Raw genomic sequence first — 25,388 nt, forward strand, 5'->3', positions numbered from 1 at the left:
GGGCAACTCTGCAAATATGAATGTCAAACTCTGTGAATGCTATTCACACAGCACTACTGAAGGAAGAAAAATCCATGGCCTGTAAGTATTCCCCTGGTAAAAATACTGAAGAACCTCTATATATATCACACCAACAATACAAGCAGTCATTCCTGAAATACACTGGTTATAGTGTGGGAAGATTTTGGAGAGGAGAAAAAAAAGTATGCAGTGATCCTACACCTTATTCAGGAAAACATTGAGTGTCTGCACCTAAAGAGTTCATTTGTGCTACTGCTACTGCCCATCACCCCTCCCAAGATGGGCTGCCAAAGGTAGATCTCCAGAGATTTTAATCCTTCCTTACGGTGTCAATAAATATGTTAAAATTAATGTGGGGGATTCAAAGGCAGCTTGCCTCTTTTCCACGTTGCTTTGAATGCATCTTTAAACATCACAAAACAGACAAATTAGATTTACCTCCGTGTAACTTACAACAAAGCATATAGGATGGATTAAATGAGAGTGAATAACACTGTTTAAATTTTAACCAGATTTTATAATTTGACTAAATTCTTTTCAAAGAGACTTCTTTGATTTTCTTTTTTGTTTAATACATTTGCTTAATTTTGCATTGTGCATTAATTCCTGGAAGAATTCCCTCAAGGAGAATGTGAAAGTGCCTCTTCAGCCTGTTTGACTGGGTTTGAAACGCTTGACCAAATTTTGGTCAAGTGTCCAAGTATTTTTGACCCCTGCTGGTAGGAGTCCGTACTGCAGCTCCACCACTGGCAGGAGGCCTATGAAGTGCTCATGTTTTCGTTGACTTGTAGCTTGTCAGTGCGATTCAAACTGAACCACGTGTAGAGAACTTCAGCGTTTTTTGGGGGGGGGGTTTGCAGCTGTTACCTTGCGTACAAATGATGTAACCTCTTTAAAACTCAGATCATCATCTTTTATTTTATGCTGATTGCCATAAAATCCTTTATAACTCTTATGTTGCTGATAGGGATTCATCACACAAACCTTTGCACCAGTGTTTCCAAGTAAAATTTTATTGCTCCATATGCCATTACACCATCCAATAGCATAACCATTCCTTTATGGGCCTTAAAGCCAGTTCACAATGCAGCATTCTGTATGTTTGTTTTTCCTAATTATGAGACAGTTGAGAAGTTCAGAGGTACAACTTCATAGGGCTCCTAACAAATGATAAAGTCTTGGCACATGCTCATTACATATGTTCAGCTGTTACTGTTGTGAAAATATTGCTGACAAATGTGTGTGGGGAAACGTGGCACCATATGCTCAAGACTCAAAAGCTTTCTTTTGACAAGTAAAGACAACATTTATATCATACATTTATAGGGTACAAGACCTAGTTTTCTACCAAAGAAACCAAAGTCATCTTTACATTTGTAAACAAAAGAGAAAAATTAAAACTGTGGTCTAATCTCCTTTGATAAGATGTTCCTGCCTCATGGTGACTAGTGCCCCAAACACATTTGCCTTTCAAGCTTTCTTTCCTCCATTTTTATTCATTCATTTCTGAAAGACTACATAAAGTAATCAAAAACAAAACCAACCTCTATTAACAACAGCTGGTATAGTTAATCTTGCTAAAAGCCAATGGCATTTTGATTAAATTCCTGAGTTAGTGCAGTTACTTCCTCCAAGTTTAAGTCTGCATGTCATCAGTCAGTGTGCTGGCGGCACCCAGTATGGCTTGGCTTAATACTGACAGGTGGTAGTGAACTTTGTCCCAGTCGCTGGCCTGTCCTGATGACTCAGCTTTAGCATAGGCATCAGCTAGACCTGGGAAGGTTCGTTTGCCAGCACTGCTTGAGGCCCAGATAACATGCCTGTGTAACACACAACAAAATAAAGATTAGCTCAACAGTGTTATCTAATGTGTTTCTGAGTTACAATGAAACAAACAATTGTTGTCACTATACTTGGTATCTCTTGTCAAAAGACTATTAAATGTAACAATCAACAGAGCGTAAGAGCGGTCGGCCAAGATTGAACCTACTGGCACTGCCATATTCAAATCACTAGTGCTGTTAAAACACATTGTCTTAACGGATGCTACTTTATTCCATGCGTTTACCTTCTGCATATTGTTCACTAGCTTCTCACAATGGCTCCTTGCCCCAGAAATGCCGTACTGCTGCATTCCATTATTGTGTATCACTATTACTTCTTTTACTATAGGTTTTAACAACTATGCCAGCTCCAGTGGCTCCATAAACTTTTGCTGTTTGTGGAGGTTAAAAAGTTTTTTAAGGCCTGAGGCCTTATTCTGGTCCTATTTAAGATAGTAGGCATAACCATCGTAATCATGTCTTGATTAACAAGTTTTATTAACACTGGGACTTCACTAACCCCCACAGTCCTTCTTCTCTCATTGTGTACAGTGTCCTGTATGACACAGAAGACTCCACTAGGCACTATAATTTTTTTTTTTCTAAACCCACAGAAATCTCTGTGTAATCCACTGGGCCACATCCTTACCTAAATCCATATTTATCTGGGAAAGCCAGAGGGTTCAAGAAAGCTCGATCCAGAAGCATGAGTTGGTCATTGATCCATCTGACCTTAAGCGGCCTAAGGAAAGAGACATGGTAAAGCAAAGGGGGCTGGTATTCATTTCTGTTTGGATGGATGTGGATATGACTGTTCACATACTGTATGTAATGTGTGCACCTACGTTTCATTTGCCAGGTCTGGACTTTGAATCACCTTCTGCAAATTAGAAACTGCAGCACGAAAGCTGGTCACTGCTTGTTTTAGGGGTTCTGAAACAAGATACAGATGATTGCAGTCACCCAGTAATGATTGTATTCTTTTATTCTCTCTAATTACACTTGATTATTGAGGTAGAACATAGATATACAAGACAAAACATAGATACACAAGACACTTTCAGAGGGTATCATTAAAGTATAAGATGTGTTACCTAGCTAGAAAAAGATCCCCTCCTCCCACATCTCTCAAAAGATCTCCTGTACTTACCCATTGAAATCTTCATAGTTTTAAGTTTCTCCTCGTATAGGTTCAAAGCAGTGGTGAGGTATTCCTCCAGACTTTCAGCGTAGTCAGCGCAGTTTAATGGCAGGATCAAGCTATCAGCCAGTCGGATCAGGACATTTCCTGCAGTCCTGGCTACAGCTTGATGACCAACAAAGCCTACAAGAGAAGATACACCCTAATGTTATAAAGGAATTAATTTGATTCTTTTCAGCTAATTATTTCTTTTCAGTGATCAAATCTGACAACAGAAAAACCACAAATTAGAAAATATTTGCTTGAGAAATGCAAGGCTTTTTCTTTTTCTATATTTCATTGCTAGCAAAATCTATAGCACTATCACAGGAAAAGGGTTAGATGAGGAATCATTTATTCTTCTTACTGTGCAAGAAGTAGACTACTAGGAAAAAAAATAATTTCTCACCAGGATCAATGTACTTTGAAGCATAGTCAAAAGTGTCATATGCTGTGTGGTATGCAGGATAAATCCGAGCATTTGTTTTAGTCTGTGTGAAGACAAATATATATACAATAATAGTTACAATATTATCTTAATGAGCTCAGTTAACACCTGCCTTCTCCTAATATATGTGAATGCCAAAATAAAACACTTTTTGCAGCCAGAGCATTTAACTGTATCTACCATCCTTATTTTTAATACACAATCAGTGCACGCTAGTTAAAGCACGTTTACTGCGACTACACAAAAAGGCTCTAAAAGCACAACTGTTCAGTATTATTCTGTCTACGTGTCAAATCGTGAGTTTACAAGTACATCTTTAGTACCTTGTCATATGTGTATGAAATGTCCATGGAGGTGATTCCTAGATAATGGCTGAAGGGAGCATAATCACTCCCTGCTCCTGTTAGATATCCCATCCTGTTGAAAGAAGACAGAAAACATCACATGTTTCACTGGGAGCACATTCTGAGGTATTTCAGCAGGGAGACATGGGATAGAATTAAATATGAATATAAAATGAAAACACTGCAAAATTCTGTGAAAATACATATCACAAAGAAAGTAGGACTTGGCCAACCAAACCAACTGTCTGTTAGATAATTTCAATGATTATGATGACATACTACCAATAAAACTAAGCAAAAAATCTAATTCTGTATCTCATACATTATTGTGAATACACAACATATGCAAATTGCATATCTCAACTGCTTCTGATTAGGCTTTTTTCTGAGGAGCATTTTAAGATCAGATTGTCTTTTACATTTTAACAATGAACCAGCTAACACTACTGTGGCCACTGGTAATTTATTAAAAAACTAAAAAGTTTATATCTGAAACATGCGGAATAAAATCTATGATGTCAATATAATATCTAATTTTTTTAAACTTTCAAATAGAGACAAGTGATTTTGAATAGAATCCCAGACAACTGTTCTTTTAAGATTTAATGCAAGATTAACTAGATGTGGCTGCAGTTTATTACCTGGGAATTAATCCATGGCTGGTGCTGGTTTTGTTTGTGTACTGTAACCAGTTGTCATAAACAGATTTTTCGTGGCCAGGTGCTTTGACCTAGAAAACAAAGGTAAGAAAGGTCAGTGTTGCAGTAATTCATATGATAAATAATCCATCTTGATTCACAGACTATTGCAATGTAAAGTCGGAAAGATACTCTAGAGTAGTCTAGGACGAGTAAAGATTTTTGTAAAAATGGAAAAGTGCCTGTAAATAGGACCAATATGAGTTTGATCTTGGGCACAATTTGGACGAAGACCTATTCGATGCTTATTGGGTTCAAATTTCACTAAAATCTAACCAAAACGAGGAACAGTAACGATTCTTGTGAATAACGGAATTGACGCCTCACTATCACATAAGCTCATTGGTTCTTCATTGATCCAGATTAGCTAAAAACCACACTTCTGAGCAGTAAAAGTCTTGGTTTTGTCTAGATAGTAGTTTGTCAAAGGGCTCACCTGTTGTGCAGCTTTAAAGATGACATTCTGCACTGATGGCATGCCTGAAGCTCCGAGAGTAGCATTAGCTGAAAAATGCAAGACAACAACTGTTTTGCAAGAGCATCACTATTAAACCTGTAAATTCATCTTAGGTGTGTTAACACAGCGTTTCATTTCATGCAGAGTATGTGCAAAAGAATTAGATTTAGGTTTATATTTTTAACATTTCTTCAAAAACTCCAGGAGCATTTTTTTTTTCTGTTAGCTGTTTGTGTTGTACCGGCTGATTGGAATACATTTAAATTTACTTCTGATGTACAGGTGCAGTGTGGAGCTTCTTACCAAAGACTGCAATGTCCACGTTTATGTAAGCAACACTTCGTTCACTGAGTGCTGCAAAGTATTGCTGGAGCAGAAACAAGAACAAGGTCAAGTGTAGAAGAATGTGCACTTTATATCTCATATATAGACTTTCTTTAACACAAATGGCATGGCCATTTTACATATTGCTTGGAGTTGAGGGTAGCCTTGTGGATAAATTTCAAATCACCTCTGTGTATTCTGCAGACCCAATAAGGCCAAACTCCTCAGCTCCCCAGCTTCCAAAAATAATGGACCTACGAGGCCTCCAGGTGCCTACAATAGAGAGCCACAGAGGTCAGTCTTTATCTAGAACTCTATGCAAACAGTCATTTATTCCAGCTCCTCCTCACCCTGTTTGACCATCTTGCCCAGCACCCTGGTAATTTCCAGCATGACTGATGTGCCGCTGCTTGGATCTATCGCGCCATGAACCCAACTGTCCCTGTGGTTGCCATATATCACATACCTGTCTGTGGATATAAACACACCACTTACACAAAATAATCTCAACATTAAAACAGCTGATCTTAAATTGCCGATCCAACCTTAGTCTCACCTGGCTCCACACTTCCTCTGATAAAACCCATTACATTAGAGGAGGGTTTCACCTCTTCATAGTTGTAGATGTCCAGTTTTACATCACTGAAATTAAGGCAACACAGAAAAGGGACAAAGAGGCTTTAATTGCTGCTCCAGAAACATGTATTTGTGTAAATGTAATTGGATATTCAAGTGTAAACCATCTGACATAAAATTGTATAGTGAATAAAAATGATCAAGTTGGCTGGCAATTCAATTTTTACTACATTGATTCTAAATTATCTAATTGAATTATTCAAAAATAGTTAAGTTGAAAAGGTCTGTAAGGTTTTTTACTTTTTTCCATTTTTTACTTATACCGTTGGTTACCTGTTGTTGAAACTGGATGTAGGTTTGAACCCTGGACCACCAAAATTGTAGGTACAGTTGAATCCTCCTTGCCATGCATCTGGAGCTGGTTCTCCATCCAACTCACTGAAATGACCAATGGAAAAAATATGTTACTAAAGTAATCATCACCTGTGTTAGGGTGTATCAGTTACACATGCAGATCTATCTTGTCACAAACCAGATTAATCGATAGGCGTCCTCAAATCCGATTGGTTGAGTTGGAATAGGAGGAATGCCTGTAATGTCTGTGGCATTGATTCTGTATGTTTCCTCTGTGAAATAAATGATTACATTTAAGAATTTATACAAAAGTGAAATAATAAAAAAGTAATTAAACATGATTTGAATTTTCATAGTGTATGTGTTTGAAGCTATATAGCTTGTATCTTATTGGAGTGTGGAGAAGTGCAATTGTTAACCTTTGGCAGCCAAGTGAGGTGTCAGCAAGTCTCCAAAGTCGATGTTGTAGGAACCTCTTTCCACGCCAGTGGGTGGCATGTACCAGGAGTGAGGGTACGTTTCACTGGCGTCTGACATGAGACCATCGTTGATGTCCAAAGGATCTGTATAGACAAGCACCCCAACGACGCCATATGGTGCTGCATTGATGGCCTGGATGAGACACATAATGGATTTTGTAAACAGTAATTTGTTGGTTTACACTTTTATTCTTTTATAATTTACATTTCAGTTGTCATTAAACCTGTCCACTCTAGAGGACTTTGAGATGCAAAATTTTATGAAAAGTGCTATATTAATAAAGTTAGAATTTACTAGAAGTGTGTGGCGTCAATCTTCATTTTATTTAGCTCATGTGATGTCAGCGTATTATATTTTTGATCTTATTATAAAAGTTTGTGACTACAGAATAGTGTTTATGTAGATTAGATAAAACAATTATGCCACTTGTTAAAGTAAGAGTTCGAACTAACATGGAACTAGTGGCAATAAGAATTAACCCTGTTGCTTAGTTGATGGTTTTTGCGTATAACCAAACAAAATTGGGCTTAAAGTGTACAAATCAGTGATTTAATGATGCATTCTGAAACTCACTTTAGCCGATCTTCCTGCTCCACCATATTTGGTGATAGCAATAGTTCCTCTGAGGTCCACTGTCTTGTTCAGTTCGCTGTAGTCACTTGGCTTCCCCTGATTGGCATAAACCAATTTCCCCTAAAACCATGAGAAATATAAACGCTCTGTGAACAACAGAAACTCAAAAAGTGAATTGATATGAAGAAAATGTGATTTAAATCTTTCTGTAACCAAATTTTAAAAGATCTAATGTTTATGTAATGATCTGAGGTTTATGCTCCTCTTTTATTTGCCACTTACATTTTGTATCTTTGCTATTTTGCTTCCCGTCTTTGTCTTTTTTACCCCTTAGTCATTGTCTGCCTTCCCCTCATTGGCTCTGATTGTCCAGAACACTGATATCATCAATATCAATCTGGTATCAATCATACACCATACACTGTATGTCCCTGTTTGAACCTTTATGTAGCTCTTTGCATTCAAGTGTTTTAGAGCAATTTTTACTATTATCTAAACTTTGCTTCAGTTTCCCTTGATTTTACTTTTTTCAGTTTCACTGGAACTTATGCTTTGCATTTTGCTGCCACCTTCAGTTGGCGTTTGTTTGCCTGCATTTATTTTGTATTGTCTCTGAGGAAAGTTATTTTTTTCAACTTGTGTGTTCTGCATTCATAAAGTGAGTCGGGCTAGAACAGTCGATTTTCCTAATCAGAGTATCAGTTTTTTATTGCCATGAGAAAGTTTGACAGTGATACATATCTTTACAGACTGGCTCTTGACGTTTTGCTAACGCAGTCTACATCATAACTTGTAAAATTATCAGTACTTGGCAAGTCTATGAAAGACATTTTAGCCTTGGAGTTGACTTTTATGCTGAGAAGTTTATGGCACCAATAAACGAGCGCTATTGCCTAATTTACTGAAAAGTGTGGCACTAAAATAATCTGTGACTGTGATTGCAGCACATTTATTCATTTATTTATTTTCCATTCAATGTTAAATTTTCTCATAGTTTTTGTCAGAAGTAAATCCCATCTCTTTTACACCGGGAAATATTTGAGGTATTTGTGTATAATACTCATATAATACTCATTCCCTGTTTGTTTTTAAGGTTTTCACATGAACACTCTATGTGAACTAACCCCAACACTGTTAGCTTTTGTTGCACGACAACTTAATAATTGTTCAGAGCAGAGGTTTTTTTATCATCTTTCTTGAATATACAGTCAAGCAACTGCAACAGTTAAAGGTATACTGACTGTATTTCAGTAAGCATACAATTTACAGCCTCAAAGGTTACAACAAGTGAGCTAATTATGACTATCATGTGATTTTATTATTTTATCATTCTTTCAGTAATTTAATGGTCAGAAATGGTGTAGGAGTTCCATAGGCACAGAATATTTCAGTGTTTGTGTACAAACACACAATAAAACACTGGAGGTTTCTTTGAGGACTGTTTTGCCGTATTTTCCCATTTCAGGAACAGGATGAAAGGTGTTGGTCAACTCTGTTTGATTAATGAGAATAAAGGTGCTATTTTAAATGTAATATAATTGCTGTGTTTTCAGTTTTATTTTGAGTGATTTGCATTTATAAGTTAAATTTAGTGCTTGATGCATAAGGCTGTAGCTTTTTACCTTTACATGTCCTGGAGGGGAGTATGCTGCGTACGGCTGAACCACCTCGGGATCGCTTTGGTCCGGAGTGTAAGGCTTTTCTTTTTCTCTTATTGTGTGCAGCACCGTATCGGTTGGGCTCACTGAAATTAACAAGTCATGGTGAAAGGTCTGCTTGTGAGTCATCAGGGCACTTGCAGATTGAAGAGCTTCTCAGTGTTAGAAAGAGTGTTAAATACAGAGAGTGGATAGTTTTAGCTTAATACCAGTTTTCTTGGTATGTTGGATTGAGTATGGAGTGGAAGTTTATTAAAAGGCAAAATATGTATGTATGGACAAAATTATACAATATAACCAAAATGTAACAATGTAAAAGTTCTTAAAGGATTTTGTCTTCCATGGAATAATCCTATGGATGCTGATGGAGCAGCTTTCACTGCAGTTAATCATACAGCACAAGCTAACTAAACCATTCATTCTTATACTGTAATGTTTACTTTGACCAAGATAATGTAACCATTCCCTCTGTCATCATGCATTTCACAAGCATTTCACTCACCTACAGTGACCTTATTAGGGTTATTTTTGTCAGGGAAGGACAGGTAGACCCAGTACTCCTCTCTCCAGGCCTTGTCTAGTCCAGTTTCAGGGTCTTGCCATCTCTTAAGCATTATCTGTACAGTCTCCTCATCTCCAGCCGTGGTAGCCATATGGGGCACTTTTGTCAGGCTCCTGCGGAGGAAGATGAAAGATAAAAGATAAAACTTCAATGGCAATTTAGCCTTTGAAATACTTCTCAAAAATGAATGGTAATGGTATTAAATTATACTCTTTGGACTTTAAATGAGGTGCTGGTGAGATTTTATAACATTGTTTAAAAAATAAGGAAACTGACTTGAGATTTTCCTCAATCTTGATGTTGTCCACCTCCGACATGAACTTCTCAATGAGGCTCTCATCCACATCCTTCGCCACATCTTCCAGCCACAATGGTGCAGAGGTCCCGCTCTTGGAAATACCAAAGTGACCAATTAGGATGCCTATGGTCAGTGCGGCAGCACCACACACAACCCCAATTATCACCAGTTTTATCATACTCCTCCCTGAGATGAGATCCTCCTGTGAAAAAGTTCAACTTTCTCTTTGGACCTGAACCCTGACAGTGAGCCTTCCCCAAAGATCTTTTTTTTGGACCTGTGAGCTTTTTATGAATCCCGTCTTATGTAAGACAGCATTGTTAATTCCTGAACATAATGACAGTGCAGCCCCTGAAGTCTCCTCCCATGAGACATGGTCATTGTAAAGTTTACTCATTAATGTTTGCAGATGCGGTGGACTTTATCCCTTCATGTGTAAGTGTGTGAGGGGACTGAAAATCATTTATTTTCAATGTTTGCACACCTTTTTCCTTTTCTTCTTTTCTTTTTAAACATGTCATTTTCAACTCAATTCCCAATTTCTTAACTTAATATCAAGTTAATTTATGTATGTATATTTATATTTTTAAAAATTCTTAAAGTAAAAAATATATAAGAGTTAGAATATTGTTAAAAAATAATTAAAAACTATATCAACAATATAAAGATTACAAGACAAACAAAAACAAACAAAAAAATATCACCAATAAAGGAAAATCAACTGAAATCATTATATCCAAGTAGGATTTAATAACCGAAGTAGTTTAGCTCAAAAATTGTACCAAAATGGGAATGTTCAAATATTCCTAATACGCAAGAGATCAGAGACTGTTGCCTGTGTCTATAAATAATGAATGAATGGATCTTGTGAGACTACGTTGAGTTATTTTGTATCAGTACTAAATGAACACAATCTTTGTTGGGACTAATGACTTTCATGCATGACTTCCTGTTACTTAACTGCATCATGATAGCACCAAAAAAGGAACCTGAAAGAATCGAATTTTATGTGGAGAACAAGGGTGGCAAAAAAAAAAAGTGACACTTGTACACAGATAACGTGGACCGATTAAGGAAATTTGTCACATGGAACTAGAATAAACTTGAACCTTTTGCATGCTTTGTTTTATTTTAAAAGCATGTGAGATGTGAAACTGTTTGATTCGTTTCTCAGATGATCTTTATAGGAGCAATAACATAGTCATGAAGCTAAGCTATCATATTTAAAATTTTACAGAGCATTCAAATGTTACAGAACTGAAGACAATGTGATACTCACTACATCTGATTTAAGGCCAATAAAAAAAATTGTCTTTTCAATCTGTGTAAGTCAGCCTGAAATGCTCAGTCTATCTTACAGTAAGCACTGTTTGGATGTACCATTTGAATTCAGAGGTAAGGAAAGAAATGTGTCAAAGATATGCAGAAATCCTTCAGTCTTAAATGTTGTCGTGCAACACATTAACTAAACATGCTTTGCATGCAGGCTATTTTCAACACTACTTTGTAAAAGTCTTGAACAATTTCTTTATGTTTTGCAAGGAAGATGTGAATAAGTGCAGTGATTTATTGAGACAGGTAAACATAACTGGAGTTATGTACAGTTTATGAGGCAAAACCAGAGTTTATTCTGACAAGCTTGAAAGTCTTTTTGTACAACCACCTTTATTTTTTCAACATCCCAAATATCACTGGCTGAAATACCGAATGAAACGCCTCCACTGTGTTTTACAGACTGTTGTAGAAACTCACTGTTGTACCTCTGTGCTGACTTCGTCGGTACATACTGATGACAGAATCTCACATTTGGATTTGTCACTCTGAAAGATCTGCTGCCGCTGATTTTCAGGCCAGTTCTGGGGAATGTGGCATACCTCAGTCTTCTCTCCCTGTTTCCTTTCCTTAAGAATGGTTTCTTTACTTCCATGAGACCATTTTTGATGGGGCTTCAGTGAAGACAAGATGGATCAACTGTAGGTTCAGATGCATCTTTCAGGTCCTGTGTTCGGTCTTTTGTTAGTTTTTACTGTTTCTTAAGGACATGGCTTTCAGATACTATTTTAGGTCTGCCACTTCTTCTTTGGTTTTTAAGGACAGGCTGCACACTGTGCTAAAATATGCCAATTGTTTGTGCAAAAAAAAATATTTCATTTTTGTCAAACTGTGTTGTGTTTGATATTTTGATTCAACTAAAGAAAGTTAAACAAAATGTGCAACTTTGTAACAAGAAGCTAGTAACAAAGTGCCTAAAGATGCAGTGGGTTCTTTATTAAGCCGTCTGTTATGTGCATACATCAAAGTTCAGTGCTTACATTCCTCTGAAAATGGTCAGCAGACTGAAAATCAATGAAACAGCATCAAATACCTGTTGAAAAACTTTGACAGACATTCTGAAGGCATGGAGAACTATTGCTGCAGACCAGTGACTCCTTGGAAACAAAATATAAAGATATGTAGGGTGACTCAACACAGTCCTATAGAACTCCTACATTAATCTCAGATAGCAAATAGCTTGCATATGGTAAATATAAATATTCTTATGTAGCCACATTTCTACTCTCCCCGAGCACTCGAAGCACTTTAAACATGCCTCATTCACCCATTCACACCAGCACTTTCTTCTACGCTGAAGTGCTTTTTTAAATCTATCAGTCACACACATTTATACTCAGGTGAATGCATCAGAGAGCAACTTGGGGTTAGTATCTCGCCAAAGGATATTTAGCATACAGACTGGAGCAGCCAGGGAACAAACTACCAACTGTCTGATCAGTAGATGACCTGCTCTACCTCCTTAGTTACAGCCACTCCATGAGCTTGAGCTCAACTAATTTTAGTATTCATGACTCATTCACTTTACTTGTTATGTTCAACCAGAAAAATCCTAACAATAATGAAAGATTTATCTTCTGTCAGTCAGTGAGATACACTGACATCCAAAGGAGGGTACATGTGGTCCATAACTGTAGATCTGCAGGTGAGGGCATTTGAGCCAAGCGTACACTACTATTTTCTATCTGGAACTGATCCTCACTGAGGATGGATCGGTGTTCCTCAAAAGAAATAAACTTTAACACGTTATTTAATCTCGGATTCTTGCAAAATGTTCGATGAGGACCAACTGAAAACCAAAAATACAAGAGCGTTGAGACAGTAAGTGCACGGAAATAACCGTTAATCGAGGCAACGTTGCCCTCTAGTGGTTAAATATAGTTACTGCGGGGACTGTAAACACGGAAGTTCCTGTTTCCGTCCATTTCCTATACAAATTGCGCGTGCGTTTTGTCCACTTTTATTGTGATGGTGGAATAACACAGTCAGTAGTTTAAAAATGTGCACCAGAAATGTTTGATAAAGAAAAAATAGGCGCTATGTTTTCAGAACTCACAGCTGGAATGTGCGCATGAGCTGCAGACATGACAGGATACCCTGAATTTTAAGCGTCTTATCAGGTCTTTTAGACTCACAGTTACAGCCACAGCTGTAAGTGAAATTAGCTAAACTGACACCTCAGCTTAGTGAACCTTTCCTTCGTTTTCTCCCAGCATGCAATTCCCCCTTTCTGTGTTTCACTTTCATTTTTGAATGATTTCTGCTGAAGCTGCGTGCAGGGGACGAAGCGGTAAGTTAGCAATTTTTTACATATAGCTCACATAATTTTTAAAATAATGAGAATATAAGATAAGACGTTTTATGGCTTCTGAAAATCTGAATCATTTTGATTGTAATGCGTGATTAGACAACGAATCCATTTGTGTGAAATCGAAAGTAATGCTTTTCCCGGTCCTTTGTCATGTATTACAAAGTACCATGAGAAGCAGTAGTTTGTTTAACAGTCCAGCTATCCCTGAGATGTTAGGTGTTTACTGTGTCACACTACACGTAAGCGGAGAAATATTGCATTTAGTTTTCTGTGTTTGTATTTCAGGTCCTGCCTCTGTTGTCACCATGTTAGTGGCTCCTCTCCTGCTGGTGCTGTTCGTTCCCTTTTCTCCCTCATCTGGAGCACAGTTACCAAATCAAGCCAAGGCCAAAGACCTCCCTATTGCCACCAATGGTCAGCCCTTCCCCTGGGACCGCATGAGACTCCCCACAACCGTCACTCCACTCCACTATGACCTGGCCATACACCCCAATCTGACCACCCTGGACTTCACTGGCGTTGTTCGTATTGAGCTTGATGTGCATGAAGACACCAACACTGTGATTCTCCATGCCAAGCAAATGCAGATATCCAATGTGTTCCTCCTGGCACCTGAAGGCATTAAGCGCCTTCAGGTGTTGGAGTATCCTCGCTTCCATCAGCTAGCCTTGTTGTCAGATTCAATGCTCATCAAAGGTAGGAAGTATGAAGTTCATCTGGCATTTGCTGCCAACCTGTCTGACAGTTTCCATGGTTTCTACAAGGGAAGCTACCGCACCAGCAGCGGGGAGGTCAGGTAAGGCCATGAAGCATTTTGATTATTCTCTGTGTTTATTTTACTAATAATACTAAATTTCTCTTTTGACAAATAACTAAAATAACTGAAGAACATAAGATAAAAAAATGAATGGCATCCTTGTTCAACTCCATTTTATTGGCTGTTATCGGATACTGAAGTAAAATCTTCCTTTTTGCAACAGAAAACAAAGAGTTTATTGTAAATGTAGTGCAACTTTAGAATTGGCTATAAAATCAGTGGAAGTAAAAGATTAAATTTCACTAAAAAAAAATTATTTAGTGCTGAAAACTCCAAATCACACCAGCTTTAATCCACTTTCACTTTGTGCTTAATTACATTTTCAGAGTCCTGGCATCCACGCAGTTTGAAGCGACTTTTGCTCGTGGAGCCTTCCCCTGTTTTGATGAACCCGCCTTCAAAGCAAACTTCACCATACGAATTATTCGAGAGCCACGCCACATAGCCATATCCAACATGCCAATGGTAAATGTAGACTGACCAGTCCCAGTTTACTTTAAACACAAATGAGTAATTGCCAGAAATATGAATTACAAATAGAATAGAATATGAACAAAATAGCAACATGCTTATATACATACAACTATATATGCACATCTGCAATATTATGGACCTCTCCTTTCTTTTCTTAATTATTAAAACACACCTGCATTTCTCAGGTTAAAACTGTGGAGTTGCCGGGCGGTTTGCTTGAGGATCACTTCGACACCACTGTGAAAATGAGCACCTACCTGGTTGCCTACATTGTGTCGGACTTCAAGTCTGTGAGCAAGACGACCCAGCATGGTGTCAAGGTGAGGCACACGAGATGTTTCTTATAAAAAGACTTATTTCAGTCAGCAGTTTGACTAAAATACTTTGCATAGGTGCTGTATACATCTACACGGTGTAAAGCATATAAGACGTGTCATCTAACGACTGTTGTACTAACTGAGAAAACTTGCTTGTTCTTTGTTCTTTACTGTGATTCGCCTTCAGATTTCAATCTATGCTGTCCCTGAGAAGATCGACCAGACAGCCTTTGCACTGGATGCTGCTGTCAAGCTGCTGGACTTCTACGATGACTATTTTGACATTCCTTACCCACTTCCCAAACAGGGTCAGTGGAAATCACATGGTGTTTCCATGTTAAGAGACAGACACTGGTGTAGCAGTTGTTATTTTGTAACATATTACAACAGCAAGAAAAGACTTGATGGGTCATAAGTCTCTGTCTGCTTGTGATCCTTTATTCCCCTGTGTGGAAACTGTGCTTTGTGCAGACATTCAGGATCACATGATACCTCATATCTCAACGCTTTGACAGGACAAATATGTAAATTTAGGTGTAGACTGCTCTGTAGATGTATCAGAGGAGAACGTAAGCGATACCTAGTCGAACTGTGAGGTGACATGACTGTACCATATTATTTGTGATTGTGTTCCCTCTGCAGACCTGGCAGCTATTCCTGACTTCCAGTCAGGTGCGATGGAGAACTGGGGACTGACCACCTACAGAGAGACCGGCCTCCTCTTTGACCCTGAAAAGTCATCAGCTTCGGACAAATTGGGCATCACCAAGGTCATCGCCCATGAACTTGCGCACCAGGTAGCTGCACTGATTCTGTTTGTTTTTAGTTAAAAGTAAAGTGTTAGGGGATGGCTTGGCTGTGCAGACAATCCATATGCTGTAAGGCTAATCCAGAGGTCTGGGTTTGAATCAGTGCCGAGGCCATTTACTGCATGTCTTCACCTGGTCTTTCTCCCAGCCTTGTCTTTTCTCTTCAATGTTCTGTCACAATAAAGGCTTAAAATCTAAACATAAATAAATAAATAAAAATAACTCATTAGTGTCAGAGTTCATCAGTCTGTACCAAGTTTTCCAAGTCAGAGCTTTACAAAGAAAATTTGCTTAAATTTATTGTCAGTATGATTGAGCGTAGCATGTGCAGTAGATACAGGTTTGTTTGACTTTTCAGTCGTTAGTACAGTATAACAACACTAAAGGTGAAAGAGCTTGTTTAATGCTGTTCTTGCATGTTCTCCTACCTGTCCAGTGGTTTGGAAACCTGGTGACGATGGAGTGGTGGAATGACTTGTGGCTCAATGAAGGTTTTGCCAAGTTCATGGAGTTTATTTCTCTCGACATCACGTACCCAGAACTTCATGTGGTGAGACTTTGTTTAAAACTCTATTTAAAACTGACTAATCCTAGGTCCTATTGGAGCATATAGATCAGTTAAAATGATTTACTTAAAACCAGAAGGACATTAAACTCACAGTCTCATAGTTTTAGTAGTGTACATTAGCTGAACAACTCCTATGTTTTGCTGGATAAGGCTACAAAGATGTGCATAAACATGATTCCTCTCATTCTTCCAGGATGATTTCTTCTTGGCAAAATGTTTTGAGGCTATGGAAGTAGACTCCCTCAGCTCCTCCCACCCAGTCTCCACCCCTGTGGAAAACCCCACACAGATCCAGGAGATGTTCGACGATGTGTCATATGACAAGGTTAACCTCACCTGTTACATTCTGTTTCATGTTTCTGTACTTGTGTAGGATATTTAAACTAACAATCATCTCAGTATTTCATCATCAAGTAAAATCAGTTAATATTTGACATAAATTAGATATTCCCAAAGCTGAACCTACACTGTGCAATTGAATCAAAACACTGAAGGACTTATCTACGTTTCATATTGTTACTTTTTTTTTAAAAGCATGTATGCATTTTGTTTTCAGGGTGCATGCATTCTGAATATGTTGCGGGACTTCCTCACTCCTGAGGCTTTTGAGATTGGCATCGTCCGATACCTGAAGCGCTACAGCTACCAAAACACTGTGAACAGCCACCTGTGGGAGAGCCTGACCAATGTGAGTGATGTGTGAGCGGTCTCTCTTTTAGAGGACTGATTTTTCATCAGTCATTTTTCTTTTTATGTAACTGTGAATGCTGAATGTGTCTTTGTTCATCATGATATACATCTCTGTTAAATGTGCTTCAGATCTGCAGCTCAGATGATCTGGATGAAGGTCGACTGAAACACACAGAATTCTGCTCTAAACGCAAAACTCAGACCGGAGCCTCGGTAAGTTGTTGTTTGATGCTTGGTAGCAAACTTGTGCAACAAAACTCTCTGATTGTGAACATATTTTAGTTCTTTTAACTCCTGTGATGTTGTTGCATTTATACAACATTATGTTTGTCTGTATACACAGAAGTGGTACTCTGGTGATGAGCTAGATGTCAGGGCCATCATGGACACCTGGACTCTGCAGGAAGGCTTCCCACTGGTCACGGTGGAGGTCAGAGGTCGGGAAGTCAGGCTCAGTCAGGAGCGTTACTTGAAGACAGACGACCCCTCCCCGAGTGAAGGGTATGCTGTCAGGAGCGTTTTCTGTTATAATACAAGTTTACAGCATTAAACTGTCTTCAGCCCTGAACTCTGGACAATTTTGAGAGAATCAGGTCCAGACTCGGCTGAAGATTTCCTTTCTCATGTAGCAGGAGATTTATGCCATTGTGTCAGATGCACTCTTAATTCTGACAATCCCAAGTGTGGTTCCGATGAAGGGTGGCACCTAGGCGGAGCGTGCAGGAAGCGGCGCGCAATATTTAAACTGTAGTTTACTGAACAGTTCCTGTAACTCTGTAGCTGTATTTGCTGTATTTGATTTACAGTGAAAAATCATTACTTTTATTTCTCTGGCCAGCAATAGTCTTACGTCTTTACCCCTTAGCCGTAAAAGGCTGATGGGGTATTATCATCACCCAGCTGGGCGGGTGGGCGGCGTGGGCACCTACGTTTGTGAATGTGATAAATTGAGAATGAGGAGCTTCCAATTGATAACATAAGTGTATCTACTAAAAATATTGGACGCCTTAATCTCTCAGTGACCTTGACTTAAAGGTCAAAGGTCAGTGGTCAAATTTTCCCAAAGTCTTAGATGAGTTCGATTCTCAGTGACATTGACCTCAAGGTCAGTGAACTCTGACCTTGAACTCGTGGTCAAGACTTGATCTTGACCTAAAGATCAAAGGTCAGAGGTCAGGTTTTCTAAAAATCTTGTGAATGAAATAACTTGAGAACAAGGCGATGTAGGATTTTGAAATTGATACCATAGGTGTGTCTACTATGAGGCCGAGGGATCGCCCTGGCGGTCTCCAGTATTTTTGTTATTATAATAAACAGTTTGACAGTTGCTTATCTTGATTTAATCATGATTAAATAAAGACATTACCATTAATTAATCATCATTTTGTGTGTCTAGATTCCTGTGGCAGATCCCGCTGACGTACAAGACCAGTGCCTCCAACACTGTCCACCGCTTTCTGCTTAAGACAAAGACTGGTGAGTACTTTACTCATTTTGGTGATATTAAATAGGTTATACGAAGATCAAATAGAGAAAAGGGCTAAATTCATTAAGCAGAATTACTATGAAAATGGTCCTAAATCCAAGAGACTCCTTGCTTGGAGGATACGGAAACAGCAGGCTGACAGATTCATTCAGAAAATTAAAAACCCAGCAAATGATAAGATATGTCATGACATGAAAAGCATAAAAGAATCTTTTGTAACCTATTATACCCGACTGTACGCAGAACCACACAGGATAGATGTGCCCTCTGTTAATGTATTTCTTTCCTCACTTGATTTACCATCGATAGGAACAGAACAAAATAAAAGAGTCTTGGTTTTCTGTTAAACTGCAATATTTATTTAAATTTCACAAGTCATCATCACTTGAAAGCTTCTCTTTACTCTTCTGTCTTGTTCAGATGTCCTGTTCCTGCCAGAAGAGGTAGACTGGGTGAAGTTCAATGTGGACATGAGTGGTTACTACATGGTTCATTATGCAGGCGAGGGGTGGAACTCTGTTATCAAGCTGTTGCAACACAATCACACAGCCCTGAGCGGTAATGACCGTGCCAACCTCATCCACAATGTCTTCCAGCTTGTCAGGTCTGTTTAAACATTGCATATTAACAGCAAAATTAGCTGTTTATCCTTTGGTATCTAGTTTTAGTGAAGCAGTCTGATATATTGAGTAAATATAAGCTTTGCAGGAAAACAAAGTATTATACATTTCAGGATTGCTGTTTCCCTACTCTTTGTTCTAAACCCAAGAATTTTGAAATGTATCAGCTAAAGTTATGTTTAGATCCAAGCACACAGTATGCTACAAAGGAGAAAAGGGCAGCAGGATGTTGACCTGACGTCTGTCTTGCAGTATAGAGAAGGTGAGGCTCGACACGGCTTTGGAGCTGTCGCTTTACCTGTCCAGAGAGACCAAGATCATGGCTGTGACTCAGGGCTTTGGAGAGCTTGTACCGCTTTACAAACTGATGGAAAAGAGAGACATGAAGGTGCTGGAGAACCAGATGAAGGTTAGTTTGCTGGCACATTGCACATAACTTGGCACATTAAACCAACATATGCGAGTGGCATAGTGTGACCAAGCTCAACAAAGCACAGCCCCAATTAGGGGGAAAAAAACCAAAAACCTTTGCCTTTACAGTAGTTTAAGGTAAAACTATACATTCACCCATCCGAATCATTGACTTCAGGTGTTCCACGCATATCAACCACTGGACTGAAAAAGAATAAAAAGGCTTTGACTTTGCACATGTTGTATAAGCAGAGTGCCCCAGAGTGCCCCGGGTACAATATGATAGGAAATATTATGATATAATTTATTGTCCAGTATGGGAAATTTATCATGGACTCAAGTACTCAAGATAAGTTATCTTGAATACCTGAGTCACAAAACAAAACTACAGTCCCAAAATCAGTGTAATAAATGATCCATTTTGTATATAATTTATTTTATAATGTGAAATGTTTAAGAAGCAGGGTTCACACTATAATTATAATTACAGTTTGTTAGAATTTTGGTTTCTAAATGAATTATTTAGTCTATAAAATGTCCCACATATTGATAAATATCTGTCCCAACTTAACAGATTCCTAAATCACATCTTCATCTCACTACATTAAAGCCATTTAACCATCCAACGCAATGGACAGGGCGCAGGAGAAATGGAGACGAGAGGGTGGATGGAAGGGGAGGGTTACAAAATGTTAGTGATGTTTGGGGATGGTGATACTGATAAAAAAAAAAAAAAAAGACAGGAGGCGGAGCTGAAGAATGGACAGGTTTAGAAATTTCACTGCTTAACTCAGGCGGACCAGTTTGGACACAAAGATAGAAAGGTAAGGCTGAGATGGTTTGGACACGAGCACAGACGGTATAGTGGATATGTTGGAGAAAAGATGCTGAAGCTGAAGCTGCTGTGCAAAAGGAAAAGAGAAAGACCACAGAGAAGATTCATGGATATAGTTAAGCAGGACATGCAAAGGGTTAGTGTGACAGAGGAAGATGCTAGGGAAAGCACGAGATGGAGGCAGATGGTCTGCTGTGCCAAACCTTAAAGGAAGCAGCTGATTTCTGTCTAGTCTTTTCTAATCCTTACTCAAAAATACTGAAATGTGAAAAAATTGAGGAAAAACAAAGTCATGCTTTTGATTTATTAGTGACAAAAATATCATATTTAATATCTGTTAAGAGCCATTTCGCTACTTAATTCTTTTTATTTATGTCTCCCCATTATTAGGATGAATTTGTAGTGATAATTTTCTATTTCAGAAATGACTACTAGAATTAATCTTCTGTTAAAAATTGCAGGTAAAGTAGGGACCAGGAAAACCGTGATACACAGGTATCACTTTGCTAGTATACCCCTGAAGCCATTCGCTAGTATTACTGCATACACTAAAGGCAGTGAATCTATGCTACCTTAAATGCATTTTCCTGTTATTTTCAACAATGCCCATTATGATTGTATAATAAAACTCCAATTTAGAAAAACTGGTTAAAAAATGTTTTTCTTTTGGTTCAAACATCTTTCGAGGGGTGTCTGATGTTCCTCTTTGCAGGAAAACCGTGTAAAAACAAACATACAGTATGTGGAGTGTAACTGTATACTCTCTAAGGAGGATTTAATGTCTCTTTGTTTTTCAGAGCTATATTGTAGATTTGTTCCAGGATTTGATTGACCAGCAGGAATGGAATGACTCCGGCTCCGTGTCTCAGCGAGTGTTGAGGAGTTACCTGCTGCTGTTTGCCTGTGTCAGGAACTATGCTCCCTGTGTGACCAAAGCCACCCAGCTCTTTAACCAGTGGAAGGACTCTGATGGCACCATGAGGTTTGGAGTCATAGTCAAAAAATAGCACAAGAAAATCTGATTTTACTATGTATATACATCTGAACTGAAAGCCTCCTTGTTTTTTTAGCCTTCCTGTTGATATCACAATGGCTGTGTTTGTGATTGGAGCTCGAATGCCAGAGGGCTGGGATTTCCTCTTTGAGAAGTACCGCCATTCGCTGCAAATGTCGGTCAAGAGCCGCATGAAGACTGCCATGGCTGTTAGCCCACTGCAGGACAAGCTCAAGTGGTGTGTAGATTATGGGAACTGGGACACATCGGAATTTCTTAGCTAAAGCTAAGGGGATATGATTACCTCTGCTGTCCCTTTACTCTTCCCTTTCTGTCTGCAGGATGATGGAGCAGAGCCTCATCGGTGAGATAATGAAGACTCAGGACCTCCCAGACGTGGTCGTCTCTGTCAGCAAGAACCCCCATGGCTACCAGCTGGCCTGGGACTTCCTCAGAGCCAACTGGCACACTATGATCAAGAAGTCAGTCAGCCCATCACACACACGTTTTATCATCCACAATACACCATCAGCCTTCATCCTCAGTCTTGTCAGTTTTGCACATATTGATACTTTTGTTTAGCCAGGAGAGAGCACTGCTTATGCCAAGAGTATTAAAATTGGTAGAATAGCCTATAGTATAAACTTTATTTGTATACAAAAAATGTTGTTTGTTTTTTATTTATATATTGATATGAAGTTATTCCCTAACAAAATAGGGAATTCTATCACTGGTTAAAAAAATCTGAACTTTAATGTTTGTTTGCTTTGATGTCACAGGTTTGACCTTGGCTCCCACACTATATCACACTTGGTGACTGGGGTAACTAACCAGTACTCTACCAGAGAGATGCTAGATGAGGTAAGTATGGCTGCATGTCTACATTTGTGTTCATTATTTCGATCAGAAGGCACGTCCGTATTTCGGATAACAAGAATATTGCCTGGATCTAAATATTAAGGATGCTGCATCTAGAATGTGGATTAAAGTCTCCCTCCTTTACACCATATTAGGTACGAAACTTCTTCGGCTCCCTGACAGAGGAGACGGGCTCAGAGATGAGGTGCATCCAGCAGGCCTACGAGACCATTGAGGATAACATTCGCTGGACGGACAAAAATCTTCCTCTTCTGCAGGCTTGGCTGGACAAGCGCAACCGTCGAGTGTTTCACGAGGATTTATAGCTTCAGGAGGGTTAAAATAAGGAATAGTAAATAATTACAAACAGAAACAAATTTGTGTGAACTCAAACCACAAAATAGTTGAAGTTGATCACGATGACGGTTGTTTTTCAGCTCAATTTGTCTTTAGTAGCAATAAGTCCTGACTTAAATTGGATGGTAGGTTTTTGTGTCAAAAACTGTTTAAATCTCTACCCAGTCCCACAAGTTTACAAAAAAATGAGCTTGCTTTGGGAAAGATTGTGGGTCATTATAAGTATTATTTAATACCCTTAAAACTGACTGACCACAATAGTGAGTTTTTTTAATTACACTTGTTTAAACTACAGCCTAAAAAATTGTTAAACAGGTGCATTGCAGATCCAAACAAAACTAATGAACCATTCTAAGAATGTCCTAAAAGTCGCCTTGCTCTCCAGTCCAACTGCATTCAACCCTCTGTGCCCAGGTTTGCTTCAGTTTGCTTCAGCATCTCTCTCCCTAAATCTGTTGGTGTGTGTTTATGTTGTCCTCTTTCAGTTTCAAGCACACCTGCTTTCTAAAAGGTTTCACAATGAAGTTGATTTTAAAGTTTATATGGGTTAATAGGGGACTTTTCTTTTTTGCATGGTTACCAATCATACAGGAGTCCAACTAAATCACATGTGAGATCTGGGACCTAACTCTTAAAGTGAGCACAGGCACAGTATGTTCAACCATTCATTCAACAGTGTAAGTGTGCCAGGGAATGTTACACAATGATCAAACCAGTCAGAACATTGGGGGTCAAACTGTGCACAGGCATGGTGCAAAACACCATGTGAGTGCACTAACGTAACAGTCCTCAGTAAGGGGAAAAGCAGCCTTAGTTAGCACCTTAAAAAAAAGAAAGAAATTTTAGCATATAACATAATTTTTAAATGAACCTCTATTGTTGTTTGTAATAGTCTTCTTTTTCTGAAGAAAAGATCTTGGTCTTTTTCACAGAGATGTTTGTGTGTGCTGAGTATGTCTTTGTGCACGTGTGCATGTTTAGCTGTGAAGTTTAAATTGTGTTTTGGCTGGATGAAGTCACAGTTGTTGTTTTTTAACAGTAAATGTTGAATTCTGCTTCAGTGCGAAGCAGCATGAAGATTATACAATGTGATATAAATAGTGCAAAAGAAATGCACTGAAGATCTGACTTGTTTTTTTTGTTGAAAAAAAACTAAAAATGTGGGCATGTCTGTGAGTGAATGCTGCAAAACCAATGAAACGGACAATGTAGTTCACTGTGCTTAATATATTTTTACAGTTTATTGGTTGTCGTTAAAAGATTAGATTACACTTCTGTACGTTTATATCAGAGAGTATTTTTCCACAGTTTGGGTAAATGTTAATACTGAGAAGATAAACATGGATTCCAACAGCACTGCTGTGTGATTTGGTACAGTTTATTTAAATGCGTAAGCTTGGCAAGACAAAAAGCACTGTAAGAAAAAATGTTTTATCTGTGTGTGTTTTGTTTTTGGTTTATTGAACAGAGCAGCATATTTCCATTTTTATGCTCCTGTTACTAAAACTGCTGTTGAAAAAGTAAAGATGTGTGTTGGTTTGATTAAACGTTGGACAAATAAAGTTTTTCTTTTGAACTAATATGCATTTTTCTCACAGCACAGTGTTCTATTTCTATTAGTAGTTTGATAAGGGTTATATGTTCGGTCCCTGTAAGTTTTATGGATATAACCTTTGTATCTTCTCATCTCTCGGATCAGCAGGTGTTGTTCCAGTTTGGGAGTGTTTCCTGTTTGAATTCTGGGCTTTCTTCTCAGTCATACACACACACCAGAAAGATTTTATAAATGAGGATCAGCGGTGTATTGATCCTGCCTATACATAACAGCTGCTCTGAAAGACTCACACAACAGTGAGTCTATATTGAAGTGTAAAATTGAATGGTTGGAATAAACCTTTTAACAAGACTCATCGTGACACAGCACCTGAATGCATAGTGAAAGAAAAATCAAATGCTAAGCGTGTCCAGATTAATTACAAATTGTTACCAAAATCTTTCATAGTATAGAAGTGCATATTTTAATATACCTTAAAGTGACGACTAATGAATCATCAGATTTAACTTCTCTTGCCCACAGGTGACAGGAAACACAATCCTATTATAAAAATCTTTTATTCCACTGCTTTCCTTACTTTCATTCTTTCTCAGGCAGTAAATTTCAGCTAAGACCTTGCAGATAAAATTGTCTGTTTCTCTTTAAACCTTCTAATGCTGCCATAAATTCTTTGGAGGGACCTTTAGCACATACTAATAAAAGACACTGATCAACTGAGGAAACAAATACAGAAATTCAGAAAGTCTGCCCATAATCACAGGTATACATTTTTGTTGTGTGTGTGTAAAATGAGCAAAGGCGAAAACCCTGCTAACAGTTAAAAATACTACAATTCTCAGTGTATTTCAGGTGCTATTAAACGTGCCTTCTTTGCACTCGCCCCCATGCTTAAACAGACTGTACACACCGCCCCTTATCAGGACACTCATAATAAAATCTGCACTCTGCTCCAGTGAGTTTTCCCTCCCAGTCTCATACCTGAGAGAACTTGTGGCTGGATCGAAGGTAAGCGCACAGAGCTGGCCTTTTTTTCTTCTGATTCCTTGTTTTGAATATTCTGCTCAGTTACGGGAAGCTGATAAAACTGAATCTCATAACAAAAATCTGAACATACCAGAAGCTGTTTGTTTTAGAAGCGCAGACTAGGCCGCTTTCCCG

At 38.5% G+C, this 25,388-nt stretch overlaps 2 protein-coding genes across 2 annotated transcripts; one reads left to right on the top strand and one right to left on the bottom strand.

Annotated features, from left to right (window-relative positions):
• Positions 1–1,016: 1,016 nt before the first annotated feature.
• Positions 1,017–10,149, bottom strand: naaladl1 (N-acetylated alpha-linked acidic dipeptidase like 1). Its single transcript, XM_003455294.5, has 19 exons — positions 9,775–10,149; positions 9,439–9,611; positions 8,901–9,022; positions 7,279–7,398; positions 6,645–6,837; positions 6,404–6,497; positions 6,205–6,309; positions 5,852–5,937; positions 5,646–5,765; positions 5,483–5,568; positions 5,275–5,338; positions 4,951–5,018; positions 4,458–4,546; positions 3,796–3,889; positions 3,434–3,515; positions 2,995–3,168; positions 2,690–2,777; positions 2,494–2,586; positions 1,017–1,841 (listed from the first exon to the last, which is right to left on the bottom strand). Exons 1-19 carry the CDS (start codon positions 9,972–9,974, stop codon positions 1,658–1,660), a joined length of 2,235 nt encoding a protein of 744 aa, XP_003455342.1. The 5' UTR covers positions 9,975–10,149; the 3' UTR covers positions 1,017–1,657.
• Positions 10,150–13,074: 2,925 nt separating this feature from the next.
• Positions 13,075–24,255, top strand: erap1b (endoplasmic reticulum aminopeptidase 1b). The gene is made up of 19 exons (XM_013277619.3): positions 13,075–13,418; positions 13,725–14,235; positions 14,583–14,721; positions 14,916–15,050; positions 15,235–15,355; positions 15,690–15,844; positions 16,293–16,406; positions 16,618–16,749; positions 16,981–17,112; positions 17,244–17,327; positions 17,458–17,615; positions 18,511–18,590; positions 19,021–19,204; positions 19,473–19,629; positions 21,264–21,448; positions 21,537–21,698; positions 21,802–21,942; positions 22,240–22,321; positions 22,474–24,255. Exons 1-19 carry the CDS (start codon positions 13,382–13,384, stop codon positions 22,642–22,644), a joined length of 2,880 nt encoding a protein of 959 aa, XP_013133073.1. The 5' UTR covers positions 13,075–13,381; the 3' UTR covers positions 22,645–24,255.
• Positions 24,256–25,388: the final 1,133 nt, after the last annotated feature.

Source organism: Oreochromis niloticus, linkage group LG12 (genome assembly GCF_001858045.2).
Source record: "Oreochromis niloticus isolate F11D_XX linkage group LG12, O_niloticus_UMD_NMBU, whole genome shotgun sequence".
NCBI lineage: Eukaryota > Metazoa > Chordata > Actinopteri > Cichliformes > Cichlidae > Oreochromis > Oreochromis niloticus.

Excerpts from the sequence above, each read along its gene's own strand:
- naaladl1 (XM_003455294.5), bottom strand. The coding sequence starts at position 9,974 with ATGATAAAACTGGTGATAATTGGGGTTGTGTGTGGTGCTGCCGCACTG. Across the intron at positions 5,569-5,645 it reads GGGCAAGATGGTCAAACAGG|GCACCTGGAGGCCTCGTAGG; the intron begins GTGAGGAGGAGC and ends TCTCTATTGTAG. Across the intron at positions 2,778-2,994 it reads AACTATGAAGATTTCAATGG|AACCCCTAAAACAAGCAGTG; the intron begins GTAAGTACAGGA and ends ATCTTGTTTCAG.
- erap1b (XM_013277619.3), top strand. The coding sequence starts at position 13,382 with ATGATTTCTGCTGAAGCTGCGTGCAGGGGACGAAGCG. Across the intron at positions 18,591-19,020 it reads TCTGCTTAAGACAAAGACTG|ATGTCCTGTTCCTGCCAGAA; the intron begins GTGAGTACTTTA and ends TGTCTTGTTCAG. Across the intron at positions 21,943-22,239 it reads TGGCACACTATGATCAAGAA|GTTTGACCTTGGCTCCCACA; the intron begins GTCAGTCAGCCC and ends TTGATGTCACAG.